General features: G+C 37.1%; 2 protein-coding genes across 4 annotated transcripts; one reads left to right on the top strand and one right to left on the bottom strand.

Moving 5' to 3' along the window:
- Positions 1 to 8,722: 8,722 nt before the first annotated feature.
- nsfl1c (NSFL1 (p97) cofactor (p47)) lies at positions 8,723 to 14,269 on the top strand. The gene is made up of 9 exons (XM_046869454.1): positions 8,723 to 8,876; positions 9,384 to 9,481; positions 10,619 to 10,687; positions 10,883 to 11,048; positions 12,090 to 12,185; positions 12,270 to 12,379; positions 12,459 to 12,596; positions 12,823 to 12,993; positions 13,920 to 14,269. Exons 1-9 carry the CDS (start codon positions 8,775 to 8,777, stop codon positions 14,080 to 14,082), a joined length of 1,113 nt encoding a protein of 370 aa, XP_046725410.1. The 5' UTR covers positions 8,723 to 8,774; the 3' UTR covers positions 14,083 to 14,269.
- A 1,984-nt stretch (positions 14,270 to 16,253) lies between these two features.
- On the bottom strand, positions 16,254 to 24,057 carry emp3b (epithelial membrane protein 3b). Of its 3 annotated transcripts, XM_046869455.1 has the most exons (6): positions 24,036 to 24,057; positions 20,161 to 20,290; positions 19,426 to 19,514; positions 19,055 to 19,157; positions 18,765 to 18,905; positions 16,254 to 16,661 (listed from the first exon to the last, which is right to left on the bottom strand). In XM_046869455.1, exons 3-6 carry the CDS (start codon positions 19,501 to 19,503, stop codon positions 16,486 to 16,488), a joined length of 498 nt encoding a protein of 165 aa, XP_046725411.1. In that variant the 5' UTR covers positions 19,504 to 19,514; positions 20,161 to 20,290; positions 24,036 to 24,057; the 3' UTR covers positions 16,254 to 16,485. The 3 variants fall into 3 exon arrangements, with proteins under 3 accessions (XP_046725411.1, XP_046725413.1, XP_046725412.1); XM_046869457.1 differs by lacking the exon at positions 24,036 to 24,057 and having other exon boundaries at positions 20,165 to 20,318; XM_046869456.1 differs by lacking the exon at positions 24,036 to 24,057 and having other exon boundaries at positions 20,161 to 20,317.
- Positions 24,058 to 27,235: the final 3,178 nt, after the last annotated feature.

Here is a 27,235-nt window from a genome sequence, read left to right as displayed (position 1 = left end):
ACATTTTTCATGTTTGATAGACATGTAGAGAGAAACACAGTATATTTAGTGTCAAATGTGGCTATGTAAAGGATTTTACCAGACCAACATACATGAAGTACGGCTGATGAGGAGAATAAAGTCCACATGGTTGAGAAGCAAGTCTGCCTTTGCAACAGCTGGACTGCAGTAATGCAAAATCTACAGGTGTGTGATGAGATACTGTAAATTATCTATACTTGTTTCTGAATGTGTGTGTGTGTGTGTGTGTGTGTGTGTGTGTGTGTGTGTGTGTGTGTGTGTGTGTGTGTGTCCTAGCTGTTCAAACTGTAAAATAATTGTTGATTATAACATTCAGCAATCCACAGCTGCTTTTTCAGACTCAAGCCCTTTTCTGTGTCCACAGAAAAAGAAATGCACACCCTGCCCCCAGACAGCTGTGTCCCAAATATGATATGTAAACTCTTCCACAAACACACTATAGTTGGCAAACACATAGCAACTCAACAAGCCTTTTCATTCAGACAGCTGATCTCTGACTGGGTCAAGTGTTGTTTAATGAGTGTGAGTTAATGCCGTTTTTACTTGCTTGCCAGGTGAGTGTCACTCAATTCCAGTCAATTTCACGCCTTTTTATTTTTTAAATATCCAGCAACTTTTTTCACTAGTTTATGAACAAAAGCAGATGATGTACAATCAAATTATTGATAGTAATAATTTTATTAAAAAAATTTAATGCAATTGATATTTTAAGCATAAACCTGACACAATAGATTTACAACATAAAACTGTTCTCTTAATTAGTGCAATTTCAAATACTTAAAAATGTGTGGAATATTTGGAAATATTTGGTTTCCTTGCAGAGAAGTTTAACCTTTATCTGTAATGACTAACAACATTGCAGACATTTTAGAGGGTTGTTGGGCCACTAAACTATGCACAAATCTAAGCCATTTCCTATTCTTACTCTTTTGTTTGTGCATTAGAAGCGCCTTCTACAATTCTGACCACAGGATTTCAACAGGATTTATTTCTGAAGCCTAAGAGAGCAGCTGCAAAATATTGATTTTGTGTTCTTTCACCTTTCAGCCACCAACTGCACACCAGCCCATAGCATTGATCCATAATTGCATTTCCAGATTGCACAGTGATACTAGTGAAACTAGTACAAATTTGTGTGTGTGTGTGTGTGTGTGTGTGTGTGTGTGTGTGTGTGTGTGTGTGTGTGTGTGGTGCACTGTAACTGACTAGTGTATTATCCAGTCTGTATTTCCGACCTCAGTCTGATTGTTCTTGGGATAGGCTCTGGCTAATGTGAAATTAGCTTTTTATTGCTTTGATGAGTTAGAACTAAAATTAAGTTGAACATTGTGCATACAAAGCGGTAATTAACCTCACCAGGGCCATGCGTAAACCAGCCCTCAAGACCCCAAACCCTTTCGCATACATCAATACACACGCTTACACATGCACACATAAAAGCACTAAGGTTGCAAATGTCAGCTGAGATCTACTACATTTGTGTTCAGGCTTACACCATGTGCCTGGCAGAACAGATGAGATTCTATTTGGTTGCCACGGAGACCCTGCTGCCCCCAAGTCATTATAGCGCATTTAAGGGCCAGAAGAGAGATTGCCCTGGAGACTACAAGTGGAATGTCACACTGAATCACTCTTAATATCTGAATATATAGGAGAAGGTTAAACATAAAGGTAGCAGAACAAGTGGCCTTGTGACACCAGGCCGTAAATTGAGGCATAAGGCTTCACGTTTTTTGTTTTTTAGTGGCATAATACTCATTTGTTTTGGAGAGCACTCACTTACTTTTATTGGGTCTTTTGTGCTGGTAATTGCATCAAGGCTGCTGGGTCTTATCTAATCACAAAGAAAGATATCATTAACAAGAGCCCAGCAAGCCACTGTTGTATTGTTTACACACATGCACAGTTGCTCTTGATGTGACACGCTGTCTCTAAAGGGCCGAGCCTTATATGTTCACATATTCATTGAATCCAGTGTTAGGCCACGCAAACATCTTTTACATTTCATTAGGCCCTGCAGTTCTCGTCAATTTGTTTATTCTGATAGTCCCTTTTTTTTTAGTATATGCACCCCCCTTCAAACATCAACATTACTATCAGTTTAGGACCTGTAAGCACTCTAACACTCTCAGCCAGTCTGTTTAAAATAAAGTAGCAGCTCTAAAGCAGCAGTGAAAGGCCAGCTTGTTCTTTAGGAATGAATGGGGGGGGGTTGGTGGCAGGTGGCCTGCTGCTGGGTAAAGCTCACTGTAAAACATGCGGAGTGCCTGTTAGCTTTGCTCTCCCATTTTCAGATTTACAACTTTCACTCTGTCAAGGGAGCGATCAATCTGCCCTTGTTGTCCAAGTGGGTCCTAGCTCTTCTACTCATGCTTTATGGTTCCATAAGAACCAAACAAGAAACCAAGGTTGTCTCAGAATAAAAAATTAAAAAACACTGAAAAAAAAAGAGGCCAAGTGTCAAAAAACATTTCCTGTGCTGAGAATATTGTTATCCAAGCAGTTTCTATCCAATGCTAACTAGTAGTGACGGGCCTTAATGTAAGCATCACATCTAATCTTAACTGTACTGTGAAAGTGAGTGAAAGGTTGAGGACTACACAATTAAATGATTAAGCATTTGAGTAAAGGCCGTGTTTTTCTTTTAGTACAGATACAGGAGGAATATTATCCAGGGACGTAGAGCTGAAAGCTGATTTATGAAGTCAGGATTAAGACGGAGGGGAGCTATAGACGGTCTTCAGTAAACCTTCTGATTAAAGTGTCAGAGTGAAAAATGATGTGGACACCCAGGTCAGAGTAAGGGGGTCAGGAGATACAAAAAATATAGCTCACAAATAGAAAAGAAGACTAAGAACAGGAAATGTCACAAATAGGAAACTAAAAAGGGGTCAGACTAGAGCAGGAATATTATAACTTGTTTTTGGTGTGTTAGATATTTAATTGGGCCTTTCAGTAATTGGTACAGTTGGACAGAATATAAAAAATAATAAGGAAGGTATTAAACCGTAGATAACAAGCTTTATAAAGTATAATGTGTCAAATGCCATGGTTTAGTAAAGAAAAAAGCAATTCAAACTCTCCTTTAGGTTTCTATACATAAATCTGATATACAGCAATATATGCAAAGCACAAATATTGCATACATGTTCATGTTCAGATTTCACAGATCTAGAAAAATAGGAGTGTATCAATGTTAAAAATCCAATAAGTAAAATCTACAATAACATCTGTGTGACACTAGTTGCACATAGTAACTAATTCCATAACTCAACATCAGGTATCTCATATATTATGTTCTATTTTAATTTTTCACAAATGGTGTTACACAACATATTAATGTATATGTATCCTACATGTGTATATAAACATTAGATTATAAGTAAAAAAAAATTTTTTTTTTAAATGTTTGTACATATACTTTATTATATATGTCTCAAGCAACCAATAAAACTACAAATATGTTCATATAAACTATCATTTTATATATGGCCATATATGGCCATATATCAGATTTTTATATGGTTGTCTAAGGAAATATAGGCTTGAGTTTTCAAACAATTTGTCAAAATCTGTATTTTTTACCATACCATAGGAAAATCTATATTTTTATTTGAATATGTGTAATATGAATCAGATTAAAAAGTAAAAGCACTTTCACTAGACAGGGGGCAATGATTGTATGATCTAATCATATAAACGAGTGGGCCTACAGTTACTTGAATTTATGTTGTTTTGTTTTAAATGTTTTGCTTTATGGTTTCTTGATTATCAGTAAAGATAAAAAAAAAAGAAAAAAAAGGGTTAAGGAAAAAAGAAAGAAAGAAGACAAGCATGAGAAGGGTAAGGGAGAAACCATAGCGAGAGAAATAGAGAGAGGCAATAGCATTACTAGAGTGCTGCTTTTTAAACACTGAGATAGTGGCGGAAAGAAGGACAGTAATGGCAAAGATAAGATGAAAGGCAGAAGGGGAGAGATAAAACCAGGCTGTTTCAGGCCATAAGCAGGCTTCTTCCTGTTGAGCCAAGCCCAAACTAGTCACTGAGCCCCCACACAGACATCAAGCTCCTGAAGCAGCAAAACACATGAGACCAGGAAAAAAAGCATAGTTCTTCTAAATAAACAATAATGATCATAGTTACCCAGATAGAGGTAGAGGTCTTATTTGAAATTGACTGCCTTTTGAATTGATGTACCATTATTACACAGATCTGGGTTCTGGACATGGTCCTCACGTAAACGTTTAAGTTAGTAATTATCATACAACAAACTTAATTTCTCCTGTTATTATTTTAGGCAAAGGTTTAAGTAAGCAATGTTGCATTATACACATTAATTACACGGTGAGAATAGGATTAGTAAAACACCAACACAAAACTGTTCTCAGAAGTTAAGAGTTGTGAACAAAAAAAAAGGCAAGTGAACATAGCAGATGATTTCCACTTGAATAAACCATTACTGATGTTTCTCTGGTGGCCCATTTTAGTGATTATAAATGTATTTTACAGTCTTATCCTCTGGGCCATCATCCATGTAAACGAACACCAAAAGGGACTGGAGGATCTGTATGGCATCTTAGCAATAGATGTAAATGCACTAATCATACTTCCATCTTCTCTCTTGCACGTTTTATGATTTCCTGTTTGGAGAACCACAGCCAAACTATCTAAATGAGATGAACGGTCTGCAATTGAGTGGATGTTTATGTTCTGGGTGTGGTTTACAAGTTTTCAGTCACGTTTACCATCATCTCAAATCAAGTCAAGTCAAGAAACTTTTATTTTCATTTCAACCATATATAGCTGACGCAGTACACTGTGAAATGACACAACATTGCTCCAGAACCCGGGTGCTACATAAAACAACATAGAGCGACATCCCACAACATAAAGCTACATAACAGAACACACAGTTAAGGACTAAAGTAAGTGTCCTCACCACATAAAGTGCATCGAGTGCAACTGAGTGCAAACAGTGCAGACAAAAACAGTGCAAACAGACAACACAAGACAGTGTGGGACAGACACACAAAACACAAAACGCAAAATAGCGCAGACCAGTAAACCTATTGTATACTGTGATTATACAGTAGTGTGCAAAAGAGGACTATAAACAAGAGTGTATTTGTAAACATAAACACAATGTAGTGCAAAAATAGCAGAAGCAGCAGTTGAGAGGTGCAAAAACCAGCATGTAAACAGTATAATATGATTAAATCTAAATATAATATGGGTGGTGGAATGGATTGCGATGAGTAATGAGTGTGTGTTGAGTTTGGGTATTACAGTTCATTAACACACAGTTCAGTGAGTGAGTGAGTGAGTGAGTGAGTGAGTGTGTGTGTGTGTGTGTGTGTGTGTGTGTGTGTGTGTGTGTGTGTGTGTGTGTGTGTGTGTGTTATGTACAGTTCAGTTCTGTGTGTTGAGAAGCCTGATGGCTTGAGGGAAAAAAACTATTTTTTTTGCACCATTTGATGTGTGTGCTTAAGATGTAATTGAGGCCATTGTGCTTGTTTGGCTTTGAATCCCATAGGTAGGTCTGGATTTTTCATCTTCCACTCTGTCTGTCAGATTAATCAAAGCTATTTAGTCCTACTCATTGCCTTTCAACATTCATTTCAGTTTCATTGCAAATGACACACTGAAAATACTAAATAAGGAAAGTAAATTTTAAAACATTTAATTAAACATTAACATTCTCTCCATAGCTCTGTTTCCTGTGAGAATCGACATACAACATATAATTTAAATACCAAGTGTCCAGACCACAATATACACATAGTAACATCCATTGTGTTTTACAATAGCATAGTTGTTAAATGTTTTGGCTCAACCAGAAACATTATTCAGCTTATTGTGGTCAAACTTGTTCTGTTATTTCGCTGCAAATTTCTCAGACTTCCTCGTTTAGATGGACTCTCACAGTATTTTGGGGCTCATAATTTCTCTGTCTGCCAGCATTTCCTGCATTGGTTGCAAAAACTCACAGGCCTTTGCTCTCCTGCTGTGTGTAGGTTTTTTGTGTTCAAGTCAAGACCTTCGTCCAAAGACCAATTCAAGGTTGTGAAGATTGCTTTCTCATGTGTTCACCCCAGCACACCACGGGTTTATCAAAATCTATGAAAATGCACAGAAGACACTGACAATTCATCTAGAATAGCAACAACACACACACACACACACACACACACACACACACACACACACACACACACACACACACACAATATAGAGAAAGAGGCGTAATATAAAATAGATTATTTTGTCCCTGTGTTTCTTTTATAGCTAGGTGATATTTGTCTCTCCTTTCTACCTCATCAGGGAAAGAACTCTAAAAGACTGCTCATTGAGCTAATACATTCTGATTGTGACACATCCTAATTATTTAAAAAAAACTCTTTACCCACCATAGTGCTATCCAGAATCCAACAAAAACTTTAAAAGACAAATCCACCCTCAAAGTCCTAATCATATCTACCCAAATAATTTTAATAAAAGTTCAGTGATTTAAGTGCTTATCTTTTAAAGTATTTTCATGAAATGATCATGCTAAATGCTAATGTGTGCTGGGATCTGTCAACAATATCTCATAGCACAGCCCTGAGATATTCGTAGCACATACCTTAGTAGTTTGTTTTAACAATTTACATTAGTATTTCGTTTTAGTTTATTTTAACATTATAGATAACTTTTGAACATTTTCCAACATTTTCTAAAATTTGTTGGCTACTTCAAACAAAAGAGCACATCCACAGCCTTCCATTGACATCCAATGCCATAATAAGGAAAGGAAATACAAAACTAAAATTCAAAAAACAGCAAATACTGGATTTTGGAATACTGAAATACTGGAGTACTCGCTAAAGAATACAATGCAGCTGTACAGCATGTACTTGCTAATTGCTAGTTAGCAATTTACAAGATGAAGTGTACAATGGCTGCATTAGCACGGAAGGTTTGCTACTTTATCTGTTTGAGCAGAGTGTGCAGATGAGAGCGATGGACATACTGAAGGATTAAATCTCAGCTGCTTTGCTCTCTTTAGGGATGACTAAATCGTACTGGCACCACTATAAGTGTGTAGGCAGAAGGCATGTAGGAAAACATTTTTGTGAAATTAATTATGAATGGAAAAAAATTATAATTGAGTTAATTAATTCAGAATGAATTACTTTTCTTCTTGACTTGCCTTGCCAAATAAATTTTGTGTACCATTAAAGATCATGCCTTAATTATAAGAACCATTCAAGACCATAATAACTGGCATTTCCTGTATAATAGTATATAAACTTTAGCTGTGGGCACCTTACGGCATTACATTTTTAAATACCAGAACATTTGGCCTTGGTTAGCTAGTTTTCTCAAGTTTTCTCAATAACAAACTAGAAGAGTGTTGTTCATAGTGGTTAAAAAAATTACTTTTCAAACACTGGATGCACTTTATTTTCTTATAAAGATAATAAGCTCTTGTGTAAAAGTAGTGGTCACCAGCATTGACTATAAGGGTAATTTCTTTCTACATCAACCAGAGTTCTGTAGCATGTCCGCCTTTATTTTGAGCTTACACCGACATCTAGTGGTATACCCGCGTACTGCAACTACACGTTATTCCAGTAATATTTAGGGAAACCTAAAATTTAAAGAACAAAAAACGTGTATTTTGTATATTACACAATTCCACTACTAACACGTCTTATATATATATATATATATATATATATATATATATATATATATATATATATATATATATAGTATATAAGACGTGTTAGTAGTATCTTGTGTATATATATATATAAACGTGTGTATATATATATATATATATAATAAACGTCCTACATGCGCTGTCCCTCTAATAAACTAATTTCCAATCCTGTCCATCCTCGTCAGTCCCACTTAAAATCTCAGCATCTTCAACTCTGCTACCTCCAGCTCCACCTCCTGTCTTTTAGTCAATGCCACTGTCTCTAAACCATACATTATAGCAGGTCTCACCACAGTCCTATAAACTTTCCATTTCACTCTTAGAGATACCCTTCTATTACAAATCCTTTCTGCCACTCTTCTCCTCCCTGCCTGCATGCTTTTCTTCACTTCGCTAACACACTCTCCATTACTTTGCACTGTTGATCCAAGGTACCTAAACTCCTCCACCTTCTCCACCACTGCTCCCTGCAACCACACCTCTTCACTGCCTTCCCTCTCATTCAGACACATGTACTCATGTCTTACTCCTAATCACTTTCATTCCCCTTTTCTCCAGGACATACCTCCACCTCTCCAGGCTCTTCTCAACCTGCTCCCTACTCTCACCACAAATCACAAATCACCTCCACCTTAAACCAGTCTGCCGTTCCTACTGCACACTTCACTGCTGTCACACTATCCTCATACATGTCCTGTATCAGACATTTAAATAATGATCATTATATAAAACGTACTGGGGGCTGTGGGATCCAGAGTGAAATCCCACATGATTGAACCCAAACCTTTTGATCTCGTTTTATTTGTAAAAGAAATATAATTATATATATATATATATATATATATATATATATATATATATATATATATATATATATATATATATATATATATATTAGATTTCTAAATATAAATTAACGATTAATTTCTTTATTTACTATTACAGCCACCCTGGCACGTTTATTTTCTATCTAAACTTCGGAACTTACGTTTTCAGTTCATTGTTTCCGGTCGATCAGTCGGACCGAGCTGCAGTTTCATACACCAAAATGGCGTCGCGGGATGAATCGGTGAGGGAATTTGTTGCAGTGACCGGTGTTGAGGAAGAAAGAGCCCGGTTTTTCCTCGAGTCAGCTGGTTGGGATTTACAGGTGAAGCAGGCTTGAAGTTACTTTGCATGCATTGTATCTGACTGTAAATCACGAACTAACACTTAAAGCTGGCACGCTCAGTATTTGGCTAATTATTTAGCTGAAGCTAACTAACCGGCTAGTGAATTGTGCAAGTCACTGTTGATGGGAAACACCCAGAACCTGGCCATTTTTGTGTTATAATGAGCCCTACAGGCACGAGGAATGAAATACTCTCATGACTTGTCGAAGTTGTGTAGATAACTACATTAACTACAGATTGCTAGTTATTTAGCTACAGCAGTGTCGCACAGAGCATTCGCTGACCGTGCAGCAATAATGCGTTAGATTAGAATAGGTCTTACAATACTGAAGATACAACCGAGAAAAAAAACCGCTGCGCTTGCGATTTGTACTCAGCTGTGCTGTTAAATGATGGGATGTGAATTGCTGTTGTATTGCTGATGTCACATTCATCCACACTGCCTTCACGCAGCACTAATGTATCTATGGTTCATGTCTCCTCAGCTTGCCCTTGCTAGTTTCTTTGAGGATGGAGCAGATGATGATATTATTACCATTCCTCAGCCAGAAAGTGGTCCGGGCCCTCGATCTACAGCATCAAGGTAATGGAGCAGCAGATACTTGAATATAAGCGTGTGGGTAAGACTTTTAGGGAGGCTGTCTTTTATATATCAGTATACATTATATGTCAGTCCACATGAGGTAGAGCAGGGGTGCACACACTTTCAGCATGCGAGCTACTTATAAAATGACCAAGTCAAAACTATCTACCTACTATAAAAATGCATAAATAAATATCTCTTTTTTTTTTTTTATGTCATGCGATCTACCCACACTACCTTTGCAATCGACCGGCAGACCGCGATCGATGTATTGGGTAGTGGAATAATCTAGTAAAAAAAAAGACTTTTATATATATATATATATATATATATATATATATATATATATATATATATATATATATATATATATACACATACACACTGTTTTATTCTTATCATCGATTGCAAAGGGTTGTGTGGGTAGATCGCATGACATTGAAAAAAAAATAGATATTTATTTGTGCATTTTTATAGTAGGTAGATCATTTTGTAGCTCACATGCTGAAAAAGTGTGTGCACCCCTGCTCTACCACAGCACAGTGAAATTTGTTCTTTGCATATCCCAGCATGCTCGGAAGCTGAGGTCAGAGCACAAGGTCTGCCATGAATCGGCGCCCCTGGAGCACAGAGGGTTAAAGGCCTTGTTTAAGGGTGGCAACTTGCCGATAAGTGTCCATTGATATCGCACATCAGTGAAGGTTTCTTCTTGGGTATAGGTTAGTCAGAGAGACATATGTTCTAAATGTTATCAATAAAAACCCGACTCAAGATTTTAAGAAGTCCTACCTGATATAAATTTAAACCATGCTGTGATGGCTTCTGCACAAAATTGTTTGTGTGAGATGGGGATTCAGTAGTTTAGTTTTACCTCTAAACTTCTCCACTCCTGTCACAAAGCATGTTGCATCTGATGACAATTATCACTAAATACATATAAAGAGTTCAGCCAGTATTCAAAAAGTTAATACAAACATCCCTGTTTCCACTTGTTCTTCATTTTTGGTTGTTCGGCTTCCCTACCCAGCCCCCACCGAGTGCCACTGGTCATTTATTTTGTTTCTTGATCATACCTTTTTATTAGTTTTGATTGTTTTTGTATAAGCAAACGCTTCTTTTATTCATCCACTTGTTTAGTGAACACCGAGTAACTTCCTTCAGAGACTTGCATGAAGATGAAGAGGACAGTGAAGAAGAAGGCCAAAGGTCAGTACCCAACATGTAAACAAGTGTGTGCTGATATTAATCTAAAGTCCAGAAATAGACATTTACATAGTTTTATGGCTAATAATTCCATATGCTTTTCTCAAAACAGATCTATGGTTTAATTGTTACTCAATAAAAGTCAGGTGCTGCACTTTTTAACCACATGTACATTATGCTGACCTTTTTTTCCCATAGGTTCTTTGCTGGTGGTTCAGAGCGAAGTGGTCAGCAAATCGTTGGTCCACCCAAGAAAAAGAGCACAAATGAGGTGGTTGAGGACTTGTTTAAGGGTGCTAAGGAGCATGGTGCTGTTCCAGTCGAAAAAGCAGGCAAAGGATCTGGGGAATCTAGCAAGGCTAAGGTATTATATCGATGTATATCGGGCATGTTAATACTAAGCAAGTGACAGCAAACAGTAGTATATTTCTTAACATCATAAGCAATAAATTGTTTCATCATTTAAATCTCTCTGTCAAACACACAAACCGACATTAACCAAGAATAAGCAGTTCCTTAGCTTATACATCCTTCTCGTTTTGCTTTGCAATACCACCGCATAGCTTATAATGTTAAGCGTTTCCGAACATGGAACTGCTGGTGTAGACGGCGTAAAATAAGGCTGTTTGTAAAAGAATGCAAATGTGAGATTGGCATGTCGAGGAAACATGGCAAAATTATTTACCCATCAAGGAAGCGCCTAAAAAAATACTGTGAAAAGCAGCGCAAACAGGGAGAACAAGTCCACAGCCCTGCAGCCCGAAACACTGTTGAAGTGAACAAAGGTTTTTGAAAAAACCTTAGCTAGAACTAGTACTCAGCTAGTACTTAGAAAAAGTGAACACTCGGCCTTACACAGGATGTTGGGAGAAAAGAGGGGAAAAACGAATCAATGTATAAATTCTCTTTAGTATGTAAATTAGTTTGGTGCTGTTCACGAACTTGCAAAATTTGTCTCAAAACCATTATGATAAAAACCCATAGTAACAGTAGTTCCAGTAACGTATTTGATTGAACCTGCAATGATCTAGAAAAGCTGCTGTTTACCATCACTGATAGATAAATTTTTTGTATCTATCAGAAAAATTGCTAATTTGCTACACTGTTTGTTGATTTCCTGCAACAGGAAGTGAATTCAAAGAAATTTAATTTACTGTGCATAATTTAAGCTTGAACCTAAAAACATTCCTCAATAGGGATGTTAAGAGAAGCCAACAACGTATTGTGAATGTATACATGGAATGTAACTTTCCAATTTCTAACTAATTTCCTTTTCCAGGTTTTAAAATACAGCACATAAAAAAGAGATGTTTGAATCATTGATTTGTATTGAATCTTTAGTTTTGATTCAGTCATCTTTGTGTACTGCCTGATTGTGGGTTGTAATTTTGTGCCTTCTCTGCAGGCGTTTGTAGGAGGTGGTTATCGTCTGGGTGCAGCACCAGAAGAAGAGTCTGCCTATGTGACTGGAGAGAGGAGATCCGCTAGCAGCACACAAGATGTGAGACAACAAACTACTGAGCTTGTGTGTAGATGTAATTCGGGCAGAGTGATGTATTCTCCTTGATCAACTCTTTATTGACAGGTACATGTGGTGCTGAAGCTGTGGAAAACAGGATTCAGCCTTGATGGCGGAGAGCTCAGAAACTACAGCGATCCTGGAAATGCCCTCTTCCTGGAGTCCATCCGCAGGGGGTGAGTTTGGGATTACTTCTTAAATCACTGTATCCACAGGTCAAGCCCACTAACATCATGTAAATTTTTTGTGTGTCAGGGAGATTCCTCTGGAGCTGAGGCAGCGCTCTCGTGGTGGGCAGGTGAATCTGGATATGGAGGACCATCGGGATGAAGACTTTACCAAACCCAAGCCTACATTCAAGGCTTTTGCTGGGGAAGGACAGAAACTAGGGAGGTGAGCATGCTGTCTAAGTGATTTCACTTTAAGTTCAAAAGTTTTAAAGATTAGAAGGGATCTCAGAGCACAAAATGTTCTAAAGAAATTCTGTATTGTAGTGTGTCTTTTCGAACAGTTTATAACTTTTTACCAGTTTTGCAGCTTAACTTTTTTTGGATAATAGTTACATAAAATATTTCAGGTATTTTCTGTATTTATACTTCTTTTTAAATCTCTCTCGCAGTGCCACTCCTGAGTTGGTATCTGTCCCAAGAATGGAACGAGCACATCAAATTGCGAGCGAGGCCCAGGCCTGTGCATCTGTCGGTGTGGACGAGTCGCAGCCCATCACCAACATCCAGATTAGACTGGCTGATGGAGGACGACTGGTTCAGAAGTTTAACCACACCCACAGGTACAAAACATGCAGCCTTAATAACTGAAACCAGACTTAGTATCCAGCCAGTAGTCAGAATTATGTTCCAAAAATCTTCCTCATTGGCTATGGTGTAAAGAAAAGCAAAAAAGAAAAACACGAGACAAAGCTATAGATATAGATAATAGGTATAGATTATACATTCACAAACTTGGATTCCACACCAACTATAAGAAGCAAAAACACTAAATGCGTTTCATAGTCCACTTCCAGAAACGGAACACTTTTTTTTGCTAAGGAACACGTGAGCCTATTTAAAATAAAAAATAAAAAATTATGTTTGAGAAAGTGGAAAACACCATTTCCTCTGTCTCTCCCATGGAAAAAAAAATTGAATGACTAACCTAAATGTTACTTGTTCTTACAGATAGCTTCAGTGTTAATGTCTGTTTTCACACTTTTATAAAAGTTTACTTTACGTATTTTTCTTATTGCTCTTGGATTGTGTAGAGCAGGGGTCACCAACGTGGTCACCAACAGCTAAAAATAGCTGTTTCCTACTTTAAATTATTGTTAATAACTATTGTGAAAAATTATTAATATGATAATTGTCTTCACATAGATGAATATCATTAATTATTAATAATAACATATAATAAAATGTAAATTGAGCAAATCTTATTTCAGATCAAACTGAAAACTGTGTGTAAAACTGGTAGCCCTTCACATTAATCGGTACCCAAGAAGTAGCTCTCAGTTTCAAAAAGGTTGGTGACCCCTGGTGTGAAGTGTCCACTATACAAGTGAATTAGTTTTTAATTATAGAAAAAAAAATTCCTTAGACTGAATATATTAATATAGATCTCCCTATTAATATAGTCTCGTTGCTGACACTTAAAAAATAATCGGGACCAGCCAAAGCCATTATTATAACACCTTTATTTACCATTTATTTTCCCCTCAAGGGTCTCGGACATACGCCAGTTTGTGGTGAATGCTCGGCCAGCGATGGCTGCAGCGGAGTTTGTCCTCATGACGACTTTCCCGAACAAGGAGCTGACAGATGAGAATCAGACACTGAAGGAGGCCAACCTGCTGAACGCAGTCATTGTGCAGCAGCTAAAGTGATAGTGCCTTCTAGTGGCTATGTTTTATCACAGCACTCTGTGTTTCCTACTCAACAGGGCACACATGGACTTGGACATTATTATTTTTTTCTTTAGTGACATTTTTCTTCTTTTGCAGTTATGTGACGGTGTGTAACTTTTGGATATGACATAAAGAAGCTGGGGGGAAATAAAAAAAGAAATAATTATTTTGTGAAATGCTTTAATGTAAAGAGAAAAGAGGGCAATTTTCCCAATGAAATTTAACAATTAATCATACTAAGAAAAACACATCCGAATTAACAATAAAAGAGCTTTCTCAATAGTTTTGACATCAATATTTTACCTTAAAAATTGTAAGCAGTTCTACTGTACTACTTTTACCTCTTCGTTATCTTTTCTTAATGCAATCTGTCTTTCTGCGTAATCGCTACTCTCATTAAACTCATAATGCCTTTAGCCTTACAACACCAACTCCAATTGACTTCAGTTTAATTGCACACAATCGAAATATAAAAAGGTGAAAAAAAAGTCTATTGCTATTTTTTATTTCCTTCAGTAAGAACCCTGATGGTTGTTTACACTAAAGTGATTTATTCTGAATTGACAACTGCACCTTATTAATTTTGTTGCCTGATTATATTCTAGTAAGATAAGAAAATAGCTGGTTGAGTGTGGATCACTTGCTCTGCTGCTAAACACTCGGCAGCTATACTGTATTCTATGCAGCCACTTGTAGAACTGGAGACGCTGCGTGGTTGAGTGGAGGTGTAGTAATTCTGCGATTAAAGTCTCTGTCTACCATTGGAGAGAGCCTTTTCATCATTTTTACTGGTTTTATACAGGGCTGTGTTTAATCATGTGGAATAATATACATTCTCGCTACCTTTTGATGTACAAATAAGAACACGCAATTAGTCCTGAGCCTGCAAAAGATTCACGCTTCTAGTGCAGTGTGATGAAAGCTATTAACATAGAGCGGTTTATATCTTCATCATGAGACACATCTCAGAACTGCCAACAGTACGGTAAATTATATACTGTGCCTTCAGAAAGTATTCCAACAGCTGTTGCAGCCTGATTACAATTGTTCAAATTGATTTTTTTTATTGATTAATTTATGATCAGTACCCTTTTATGACAGTGGTAACAGAATTTTAGAAATGTCTGGGAATGTATTAAAAAAAGAAAATATAAGAAAATATATCACTTAAATAAGAACAGACCTTTTGCAACAACACTAGAAATTTTGCTGGGGTGCAATTACAGCATTGAGTCTTTTTGGGTATGATGCAAAAGGCATTGTACATCTGCATTGGTGGGTTTTCTTCCATTCTTCTGGCAAATCCTTCAAGATGGGTCCAGTTGGATGGGGAACATTGGTGACAGCCATTTTCAGGTCCAATATGATTGAAATCGGGGCTCTGGCTGGGCCACTATAGGACATTCACAAAGTATAAGTGGTTGTGGCTAAACCACTTTTGTGTTGTCTTAACTGTGTGATTAGTGTTTTTTTTAAGTTGGAAGGTGAACATCAGTACAGATTGAGGTCCTGAGCACTGTGGAACAGGTTTTTATAAGGACACCTTTGTACCTGGCTCCATTCAGCTTTCCCTCAACCCTGACTAGTTGCCAAGCCCCTTCTCCAGAAAAACACCCTCACAGGCTGCCACCAGCATGCTTCATGTGAATAATAATGAATGTTGCCTGGTTTCTTCCAGACATAAAATTTAGAATTGAGGGCAAATAGTTAAATCTTGGTTTGGTGTTTTTTTTTGTTGCAAACTTTAAGTCAGCTTCCACGAGTTTTGCACAGAAGAGAGCCTTTCGTCTAGCCAGAGCTCAGTCAGAGTGACCATTAGGTTCTTGGTCACCTCTCTTACACCTCTCCTTCCCAGGATCTGCAGGCAGTTCCTTTGACCTCATGGCTTGGTTTGTAGTCTAATATTCATTGTCATTTGCGCTCTATAGAGAATTATGTGCCTAAACTAATCCACACTAAGACACCTATGAAGGTGTAGAAACATCCCAGCAACAAACAAGAAAATTTGGAGAGACCAAAAAATAAATAAATACATATATATATAATTCCTTATCACATAATCATGTTTTTGTGAAAATTGGATTCTACTATATTTGGGTTTGAGTTCTTTCTAAGATAATTTTCTGAAGCACGGACATGACTGCTTCAAATGTGTTTTAATCAGGCTTTATTAAAAAAAATACTTTTGTGTGTGCATACAGGTATATACACTTTATCCTTGTATAGGTATAATGTGTATAGTTTAGACATCTTCCTACAGCATAATATTCTGCAAAATAAAGCATGTATGTTTGTTACAATATAAAAGTAATATAGACAAATTATATAGACATCATACTGTGACTGTTTTATATTGAACACGATCAGGAGGAAACCATGATGCTACTCCCGTTTGCGCAAATAAATGTACATGATTCCACTCCACATTAGCAAAGGCACACACACCCATGCCAAAATAAAGCAGTGACCATAGTGTCCTGAGCTCAACTTTTTAGAGCTCTGAAGGATTTCTTTGTTGTGTAACGTGTAGATGAGTACTGCACTGAAGGTTGTAAGACCTGTAAGGGAAAAGTAAAGGGAAATCATTACAGAGCCAAGATTTCATTAAGGACATTTTGTGTTGACTGTATTTATGTAACTTGCAATTATTAAAAAAAATGTGCTAGCATTTTCAGTATACGTCCTGTAAAGTCCAAACTATTTTAAAATTAAAAATAAGAACAGGCGTGCATTTGATGTAAGATGAATCACATTATTATAATATTAGATTATACATTCACAACCTTTGATTCCACACCAGCTATGAGAAGCAAAAAAGTGCCTTTATGCACTCACTGATGCATATGATTGGCTCTTGTTGATGTGATTGACAGATGATGGTCAGCAAAAGGAAAAAAGCTTTTCTGGTCCACAACTCAGGAGCCCATTAAAAAAATTCTTAGATTGGATTTTGTCACTGATTAATGAAATGTAATGAAACATTTTGTGAAAGTAGAAAAGCATCTTCAGTAATGGGCTTAGACATGCTGAGATCATGTACATAATATAAGCAAATAATTAGTCGTGTAAATATTAAAGTTTTGGCCTTTTTGAATTCTGCGGTTTTACGCCTAATAAAAAGGGCGTAATAAAAATCATCTGGGCCTTATCAGATCTTATAATTAGGTAAATAAACTATGTCCCTATTTATATTTACAAACCAAACCAAAATGGAGAAAACATATATGAAAAATTAAGTATGTTATGTGCAATATCTTGTAGGACAAGCAATAATTTTAAGTAATAGTTTCTATATGACTTCATTAGTTTCTCCCATCATTGTAAAGGAATTTTGTTTCACTCATTTTTACAATGTTGCTTTAGTTCATTGAGGTTTGCAGGCCTTCCCAGCTCTTAAGGTTCAGCTCATTATCCGTGTAAAGCTGCTTTGAGACAATGCTCATTGTTAAAAGCGCTATACAAATAAAAATGTATTTAATTGAATTAAATTAAGGTCCAGCGATAGTATTTTTATTTCGGATTAGGTCTGGACTTCGACTCGACTATTGCGACACATTATTTATGTTGTTTTTGATTCATTTTGCTATATATTTAATGGTGTACTTAGAATCAATTTCATGTTGTATGACCCAATCTCAGTTTAGTTTAATTTATGTAAAAAAAAAAAAACTAATGACATTTTAATCTGATGTTGTATTTACCTAATTTTAAGATCTTAGTAGTAGTAGTAGTAGTAGTAGTAGTAGTAGTACTATCTTAGTAGTAGTAGTAGTACTATCTTAGTAGCCGTTCTTTCAGCTTGAACCATTCTCACCACGTTTCTAATCTACAAGACATTTCTTTTAGCATAATTAACATTTATTGGATTTATTTATTTTTTGCACCATTCTGAGTAAACTCAGGAGAATTTCCCCAGAACAGATTTTTCCCCACAATCTGAAGGTTGATGAAAAATGTATTTGAGGCTAATAGCCTGTTGTGACAGCAGTGAGCGGGTGGGGGGCGGAGACGAAAAGAACGAGCGGTGAGCAACACCTGCAGATGATGCAAAAAACAAAAAACAATACAGCGTCTGTGGCGTCCAGTGGAAGAAAAGAAAATGTGGCGAAAGCATGAAAAATACATTGTATCATTGTAAATACATTAGATGGAAATTCGTGCTGAATGACACGAAAAAAGAGGAAAATTCGTGTCCATAAACACGAGTCAATAGATTAAATTTCGTGACTATATCACGAAATGCCGTGAGACTGGGTTTGGATCATGAGATTAATCAGGGCGCTCTGTTGCAGTCTGGCGATGCCAACAAGGAAGGGGGAGACACCAAGCAGAGAGAAAAGTGGAAGGGTCGCCGAACGCCCCGGCGTGAGTACTGGATTGGAAAGTGCCGGGGTAAAAATGAATGTAAATAAAGAAAGCTCTGCTTGGTAAACTTTTGTCTGTCTCTTTTTCGGTCAGAGCGGAACCAGTGAGTTTGTTACACCTGTATGTGCATCATTTTATGCAATGCACTGCTGCCACAAGACTGGCTATTACATAATTCCGTGAATGGAAAAGTGTACAGCTATTAATAATAAAGAGCTTTTTGAATGTAACTTTTACTATTACTTTTGTAATTTACATTTATAAGCCATTAAATAACTTCTAAAGAAATATTTTACCTGCAAATGCTTGACAGACTCCTGTAAGGTAAAAGAGGCCTCCTTTTGACAGGATAAAAAGCTGACCTAGAAAAACTAGGAATGAGATGCAGCAGAAGACCGCAGACACAACCATCAGAACCTGGATAGCTTGGAGCCACTCTGAAAGAGAGAATAAAGAAACATTTTCACTGAAATCTATGTATGTGTGTGTGTGTGTATATATATATATATATATATATATATATATATATATATATATATATATATATATATATATATATATATGCAAGGAGTGCAGGGGACTTTACCTGTCTCTTTTGATGACATACAAAGCCACGTCTGGGTTCCATTGTCTAATCTGCAATTGTACCAGAGGTCTGATCTTTCAGTACTATTCCACACCCACCAGGACTGAGTCAAGTCGAAGAACACAGACAAAATAGTTACCAGTGGTTAAGGAACATAAAATTACAATTTACAAAAATTTACAATTTACAAATTTACTCTATATGGGCTTATAATATGGACTTTTATAAAATGTGGAGACTTATCACAAGGTGTATGTGACGAATTATTTCTTATTTTATATATTTAATTGATTTACACATTGATTGCAGAAATAATGCCTCACATATACACATTAATTTTGACCAAAGCATTTATTTATTTATTTGCCTACCTCTCCAAGGGTGGCAATGAATAGAATTCCAAGAATGAACACATGTAGCAGGGTGATAAAAATCAGCAGGAAGGCCATGATCTCTCACTCTGAAGGAAAAAAATATTCTGTTTATCGAATATTTAAATCTTAATGCAGGAACATCCTATAAAGTCCTTCTTTTTAAACCATTCTCATAACAAATGCTTACTAGTCAAGTAACAATATTACTTGCGTGTGGTGGAGTAAAAATTGGTCAAGTAGTAGAATGTTTCTTTGGCAAGTTAAACTGTAAGGCCTCCCAAGTGTTTTCCAGTCTCTGGAGCATTCAGATTATGTTACCTCCCATTATAATTAAGGACACATTTTATCAGACTTCCGTCCTAATTACATGGAAAATAATTTGGTACCAGAGAGGCTACTTTTATTTTGTTTGTTTTTGGTTCTTTATTCACATTCGTATTAATCGACTTCTGTTACATCAAAAGGAAAACTTACATTTTAAATGTTTTAAAAGATTATTTGAATTTATAAAAAATGTATTTGCAATCTATTTTTTTATTTATTTATGGCACATTATGTATATATTATATAACTGCTCATAAAACTACAGTGCAGATTTAATATCTTGTGTAAAATTAACATAAATTAGTATTGTGACTGTTTAATAAAATTTATAGCCCTATATTAACAAAACATGTTTGAATTTTAGCAAATAATTTAACATGCCAATGATGAGTAGAAGTGCTGGCTCACCTACAATGATTAAACTGAGTTTCACCAGCTTCAAGGAGGATCTCCACTAAGTCCAGATGTCCTCTTCGACTACTGTACTGCTTCTCTGCCACTCTTTATATTTGTTTTGGACTTGCCTGATGGCCATTTCCTATGTAGCAGAAACAACACTCCCTTTAATTCCCTACATGCATTTGCTCACGTCTACAAAAATAGGCCAGTCTTTAAGCAGGCCCACCCACCTAAATGAAGACGCACGAGAGTATCCACACGTCGTTTCAGCCCACCAGATTTCCTGTGCTGCGCATTACACCCATAGCTAAGGGGCGGCTTTCGTTATGCTCAAATTAAGCAGGGAACGGGAAAACACCTTCATAGGGAAAATTACAGGAATAACTGTTTGTTCTAATCTGCACCAAATCTCAATCTGAAAATCTAAAATAATTGCAATTTTACTTCAAATGACTGAAGACCCAATGGTGGGAGCTATTTGGCTGATATACTTTAACAAGCAACACTCACACTTCCATATCAGTACCATACCACTATTGTAAATGGAAAAGGTCCATCACCCCCCAAAAATATTAGGTCTGATGTGGAATTCCCTGTCAACTGAAGGGTGGAGTAGGGGAGATGCATAGAGACAGACAGGATACAGTCACTAAGTGTTTACATGCAAAGTGTTCAACAATTGGTAGGTGTATGTGATTATGGCTTCAATAACTATTTTTGGTGAACAATGGAGCCAGATTTAGTTTATGGACCGGCAGCTTTTAAAAGGAAAACAAGACAAAGATGCTGCTTTGATTAAAGAAACCTGAAGTACTCTGTATTCATGAGTCTCCCGGTCACTAATTACATACAGACCAAGCAAGCTGTGCCCCCAAACAATTTCACAACTGAACAACCTGGCACAGCAAAATACTGTCAAATCAGTTCAAGCAAGAATTAGACAAGCATTTTGACTCTTTTCTCTGAACTCACTGTCTGTGTTAATAAGAACACATGTACACCTGAACAATCATGCAGCTAACTAATTACCCAATATGTCATATGATTGAGTAATTATGACAACTGTTATGACAACAGGGGTTTATGTCAAATTGGACTTTGAATGTACAGTGTACAATGTACAGTGTGGTGTGTTGAGGGGATAAAAATAAGAATAAATGGACAGGAAACTGTTATAGTCATCCCTGAAACAATGACTAATCTCCAACTACAGGCTTTTCAAACAAGCCGCATGTTTGGCAGTACACATCAATGTGAGCATCTTCTTTTCTCTTGCTTACATTTTAATGCTATTTGATAAAAAATACAAAATAAAAATATATATTGGTAAATATTAACAAATAAAATAGTTTTCTGTTTTAATATATGTAAATATTAACTTATTTCTGCAATGCAAAGGTGAATATTCATCAGCCATTACTAGAGTCTTCAGTATTACATGATCCTTCAACAATCATTCAAATATGCTGATTTATTCATCAGTGTTGAAAACAGTTTGTCAGGGAACATACTCATGAGAACGCTGAGTAAAGTGAATACAATAGTAGATGAGAAATATAACCAACAACAACCAGAGTGGTTGATTAATTAAAAAGTCCAAACAGGTTAATAGCACCACACACACACAACTGTTTCCAAATTTGAAAAAAATAAATCAAAATATTAGAATGAATTCTGAAGGATTGTCTGACACTGAAGATTGGAGTAACAGCTGACGAAAATTCACCTTGCATCATAGAAGTTTTATTTTATTTTACAATATATTAAAAACAGAAAAACATTATTCCAGATTCTAATAATAATTTACAATATAGATTTTTTTGCATTTTTGATAAAAAAAATAAATGCAGGTTTGATGAGCATAAGAGTCTTCTTTTCTAAACATTAAAAACAGTAATGTTATGACTGATACTGTACATTAAATATACCGCTGTTTTGGAGAAGAGTGACAGCTATTGATCTTCTCCATTCTTTCACTCATTTTGGTGCGTTGAGGAAAACAACTGGCTAAAAAAAACTAAAAAAAGAAAATAATAAAAGAAGTAATTTTGTTCTAAAGTAAAATAAAACACCATAATTAGCAACTCAATTGTGTTTCCTGAGATTATATTTTAGGACACTGACATTTCAGGGCAATTACATAAATTATCTATTTGAAATTATTTACTTTCAAAGCTAAGACACCACAGGATGTGCCATCTTGTTGTTTTGGGTAAGGCAGTGAATCACAGGACCACCTTGGAATGTTGCATCCCATTTGTTGCATAAAAGCCCTTAACAAATTAAAATAATTAACATTGTGATAGTGGAACAACACATTTTAATGTAGCGATGAATTTTGCACATCAGAAGCAAATTTTTGTGTTAAACAACTTCAAATATCTTGTTACATCATGGCATTGTTTTAGTTCTGCAGAACTTTCTCCCAAAGGCTCTAGGAACAAAGCACTCATTTGAGATGGCAGCAGAACCTTTTAAAATTAAATTGTACAGCAAGGACAGTAAGAACAAAAAAAACATTGTAAAAGAAAAGTTTGTATTAGTGTTACATTTGTATATAGCGCTGCATTATAGCTATATTAAACCTTCTAGACTATTAGAAAATCGATTAGTCAACTTTCTAGCCATTAATAATTCAATTATTATTCAACAAATTATTACATTTACAAAATCATATTTAATGTGATTTGCAAACTAAGACAACACACAAATAAAAACTTATAAAAAAGTGACAGTTAAAGAGTTTTGTCTGTTGACTGATTACGTTTACGATATTTCTTCTTCTTTTTCTTCTTCTTCTTTGGGCTGCTCCCATTAGGGGTCGCCACAGTGGATCATCCGTATCCATACCCCCCTGTCCTCTACATCTGCCTCTTTCACACCAACTACCTGCATGTCTTCCTTTACCACATCCATTAACCTTCTTTTTACCCTTCCTCCTTTCCTCCTTCCTGGTGACTCTATCCTCAGCATTCTCCTACCGATATACCCCATGTCCCTCCTCTGCACATGTTGAAACCATCTTAATCTGGCCTCTCTCACTTTGTCCCCAAAACATCCTACATGCGCTGTTGCTCATAGATCCTCAGACCTCTTCCCTCAGCCTGGCTTCCACTACTCTTTCCCATAACTTCATGGTGTGACTGATCAACTTAATTCCTCTGTAGTTACTGCAGTTTTGCACATCTCCCTTATTCTTAAAAATTGGTACAGCACACTCCTTCTCCATTCCTCAGGCATCCTCTCACCTTCCAAAATCTTGTTAAACAATCTGGTCAAAAACTCAACTGCCATGTCTCCTAAACATCTCCATGCTTTTACCGGTATGTCATCTGGTCCTACCGACTTTCCACTTCTCATCCCCTTAATAGCTCTTGCTTCCTCCTTACTAATCCTATCCACCTCCTGCTTCACCAACTCCACATCATCCAACCTTCTCTCTCTCTCATTTCCTCATTTATCAGCTGATCAAAATACTCCCTCCATCTTCTCAACACACTCTCCTCACTAGTCAACACATTTCCATCTCCATCCTTTATTGCTCTAACTTGCAGCACATCCTTCCCAGCTCGGTCGCGCTGCCTGGCCAATCGGTACAAATCCTTTTCTCCTTCCTAAATGTCCAACTTCTCAGACAGCTCCTCATATGCCTTTTCCTTAGCTTTTGCCAAGTCCCTCTACCTGCGGCCGCATATCCTTGTACTCCTGCCTACTTTTCTCATCACTCTGCTTAACCCTATTATGTTTCACCAACCTCTTTTTCCTTAATCAATTTAATTCATTTTTATTTGTATAGCGCTTTTAACAATGAAAATTGTCTCAAAACAGCTTCACACAGATAATGTGATAATAAAATTGAATAAAATGTTTTTTTATAGGTGTACCTTTGTCCCTGATGAGCAAGCCGGTGGTGACTGTGGCAAGGAAAAACTCGCTATGGAAGCGTAACTAAAAGGGAGAACCAGAAGGTAACACAGACATGAGGGATCTCTAGGATAAGAGACGACCCACCACACCACCGTCAAAAAACCTGAGTGAACGCATGAGAGCGAGGTGATGACAGTACCTTCATTAAACACTCTACATCCATGATCCCTCCAGATCTGCTCCTTTACCTAAGAAAAATCTTCTGATAGTTCCTTATGCTTTCCTGCACTTCCTCATTCCACCACCATGTCTCTTTGTCTTCCTTTCTATTTCCAGATGTCACACCAAGTATCTTCCTAGCTGTCTCCCTTATCATTTCTGCAGTAGTTGCCCAATCATCCAACATTTACAATGTTTCTATGTACTGTGAACTGTGTGTATAAAACAACCTAATTTAATGATATCGATAGAATAAAATGTAGTATTTTCCAAATACATTATTATGTAGGTGTATCAGACCAATTTATTATCTCTTCATGTATTAGGACCAAAAGAAATAGGGGGTAGAGTTCAGGCAAGTGGTTTAAAATCAGCCCGCCTAAATAATACCTCCTAAATACAAAATCTATGTTGATAGAATGAAAGTATTTTATTTGAATGTAGTATTTTACACATACATTATAGCTTGTGTAGGTGTTTCAGTCCCATTTAGGGACTCTCTTAAGGGGGTAGGATCAAGGCAGGTAAGTTTAAAAATCAAATGATTACTGAGTTTATACTGCCATCTACAGGAAACTTAATAAGTTTTCGTCAAATTGAACGTTTGGTGTGAGGATCAGGGAAGCATTTGACAGAACTTTCCGTGTTTTAAGTGCCATCTACAGGAAACACAACAGTACTGTCCATGTCTCTCCACTGCATATGTCCAAACCATTTTAATCTAGCTCCTTTCGCCACACCAGACTTCCTCATACAATACCACAACTCCTCTTTCGGCACCCTGCCGTACGCTTTCTCTAAATCCACAAACACACAATGCAACTCCATCTAAACTTCTCTATACTTCTCATCTCTCAGCCTGGCTTCCACTACTCTTTCCAATAACTTTATGGTGTGGCTGAACAACTTTATTCCCCTGTAGTTACTCCAGGTCTGCACATCTCCCTTGTTCTTAAAAACCGGTACCAGCACATTCCTTCTTCATTTCTCAGGCATCCTCTCACCTTCCAAAATCATTTCAACAATCTGGTTAAAAACTCCACTGCCATCTCACCTAAACCTCTCCATGCTTCTGCCGCTATGTCATCTGGTTCAACCGACTTTCTCCTTCTCATCCTCTTAATAGCTGCTCTCACTTCCTCCTTACTAATCCTATCCACTTCCTACTTCATCATGTTCACACCATCCAACCATCTCTCTCTCTCTCATTTTCCTCATTCATCAGCTGATCAAAAAACTCTCTCCATTTTCTCAACACACTCTCCTCACTAGTCAACACATTTCCATCTGCATCTTTTATTGCTCTAACTTGCAGCACATCCTTCCCAGCTCGGTCCCTCTGCCTGGCCAATCGGTACAAATCCTTTTCTCCTTTCTGAGTGTCCAACTTCTCAGACAGCTCCTCATATGCCCAATTCTGTTTCGCCCAATTCTGTTTCGCCCAACCTCTTTCTCCTTATACTTTCCTGCACTTCCTCATTCCACCACCACGTCTCTTTGTCTTCCTTTCTATTTCCAGATGTCACACCAAGTACCTTCCTAGCTGTCTCCCTTATCACTTCTGCAGTAGTTGCCCAATCATCCAGCACCTCTTCAGCCCCTGTCTGACCTCTTTTCTGAATCTCACACTACAGTCTTCCTCCTTCAGTTTCCACCATTAAAATTTTTTACAGTCCTCACTCTTTCCTCACCTTCAAAGCCATCCTACAGACCACCATCCGATGCTGTCTAGCTACACTGTCCCCTGCCAACACCTTACAGTCTCCAATCTCTTTTAGGTTGCATCTCCTGCATAGAATATTGTCCACCTGTGTGCAACTTCCTCCGATCTTATACGTCATTTTATGCTCCTCCTTCTTAAAATAAGTGTTTACCACTGCCATTTCCATCCTTTTAACTAAATCTACCACCATCTGCCCTTCCACATTCCTCTCCTTAAGGCCATACCTACCCATCACCTCCTTATCAACTATGTTACCTTCACCTACATGCTCATTGAAATCTGCCCCAATCACCAATAATTCATTTATAGATATACTCTCCACCACTTTATTTACTCACTCCAGATTTTTTCCTTCTCCTCAATCTCATAACCCACTTAAGCTTCAATTTCCAGTGTCACGTTTATCATTCTTTCAGAAACTCTTTTCACCTCCACTACACTCTTAATGTACTTTTTCTTCAGAATCACCCCTACACTATTTCTCTTTCCATCCACACCATGATAGAACAGTTTAAACCCACCTCCAATGTTCCTGACCTTACTTCCTTTCCACTTGGTCTCTGAACAAACAAAATATCTACCATTTTCCGCTCCATCATATCAGCTAACTCTCTCCCTTTACCAGACAAAGAACCCACATTTAAAGTGCCAAACTTAACCTCCACTCTCCTCACTTCTCCTTTCCTTGCTGTCTCTGAAGACATCTTCCTCCACTCCTTCTCCTCCTTTGGCCAACAGTAGCCCAATTTCCACCGGTACCCTGCTCGCTAACAATACCTGTGCCGTTGGTAACCCGGGCCTCGCACGATCCTTTATGAAATTCTTGTTTGTGATCCGCATATATGATTTGGCAACCCTCCCCATTAATCTGGGCTTGGGACCGGCACGAAGAGTGCACTCTTGTGCAAATTGTGCTCTGTCTTATGCAACCATAATGGTTGGCTTTTCCACATCTTTATATACAGTATGAATTTATAAATTATACATATACTGTACATATATACATATATAGATTTTGAAGCTCAAGTAAGTTGGTGTTTGTAGATGTGTTAAGGGATCAGCTTTTTGAAAATGTAACCTTTTATTTAATTTCTGATCAAAGGAACGAAATAAACTAAATAACTCAAAAAAGATTCGTTCATTTTGCTGAACAAGATTAAAAAAACAGATCACTAAAATGTTCCGATCTTCCCATTACTACTGTAGAGACCCAGGGAGTGATATTACAGCTCCGAGTCGGTAGAGGTCAGTAATCTGCCTGTTTGTGTCCTTCAG

This window comes from Silurus meridionalis, chromosome 16 (assembly GCF_014805685.1).
Source record: "Silurus meridionalis isolate SWU-2019-XX chromosome 16, ASM1480568v1, whole genome shotgun sequence".
Taxonomy (NCBI): Eukaryota; Metazoa; Chordata; class Actinopteri; order Siluriformes; family Siluridae; genus Silurus; species Silurus meridionalis.
Note: the sequence above shows the minus strand (reverse complement) of the source record. Positions and strands in the feature narration are given on the sequence as shown.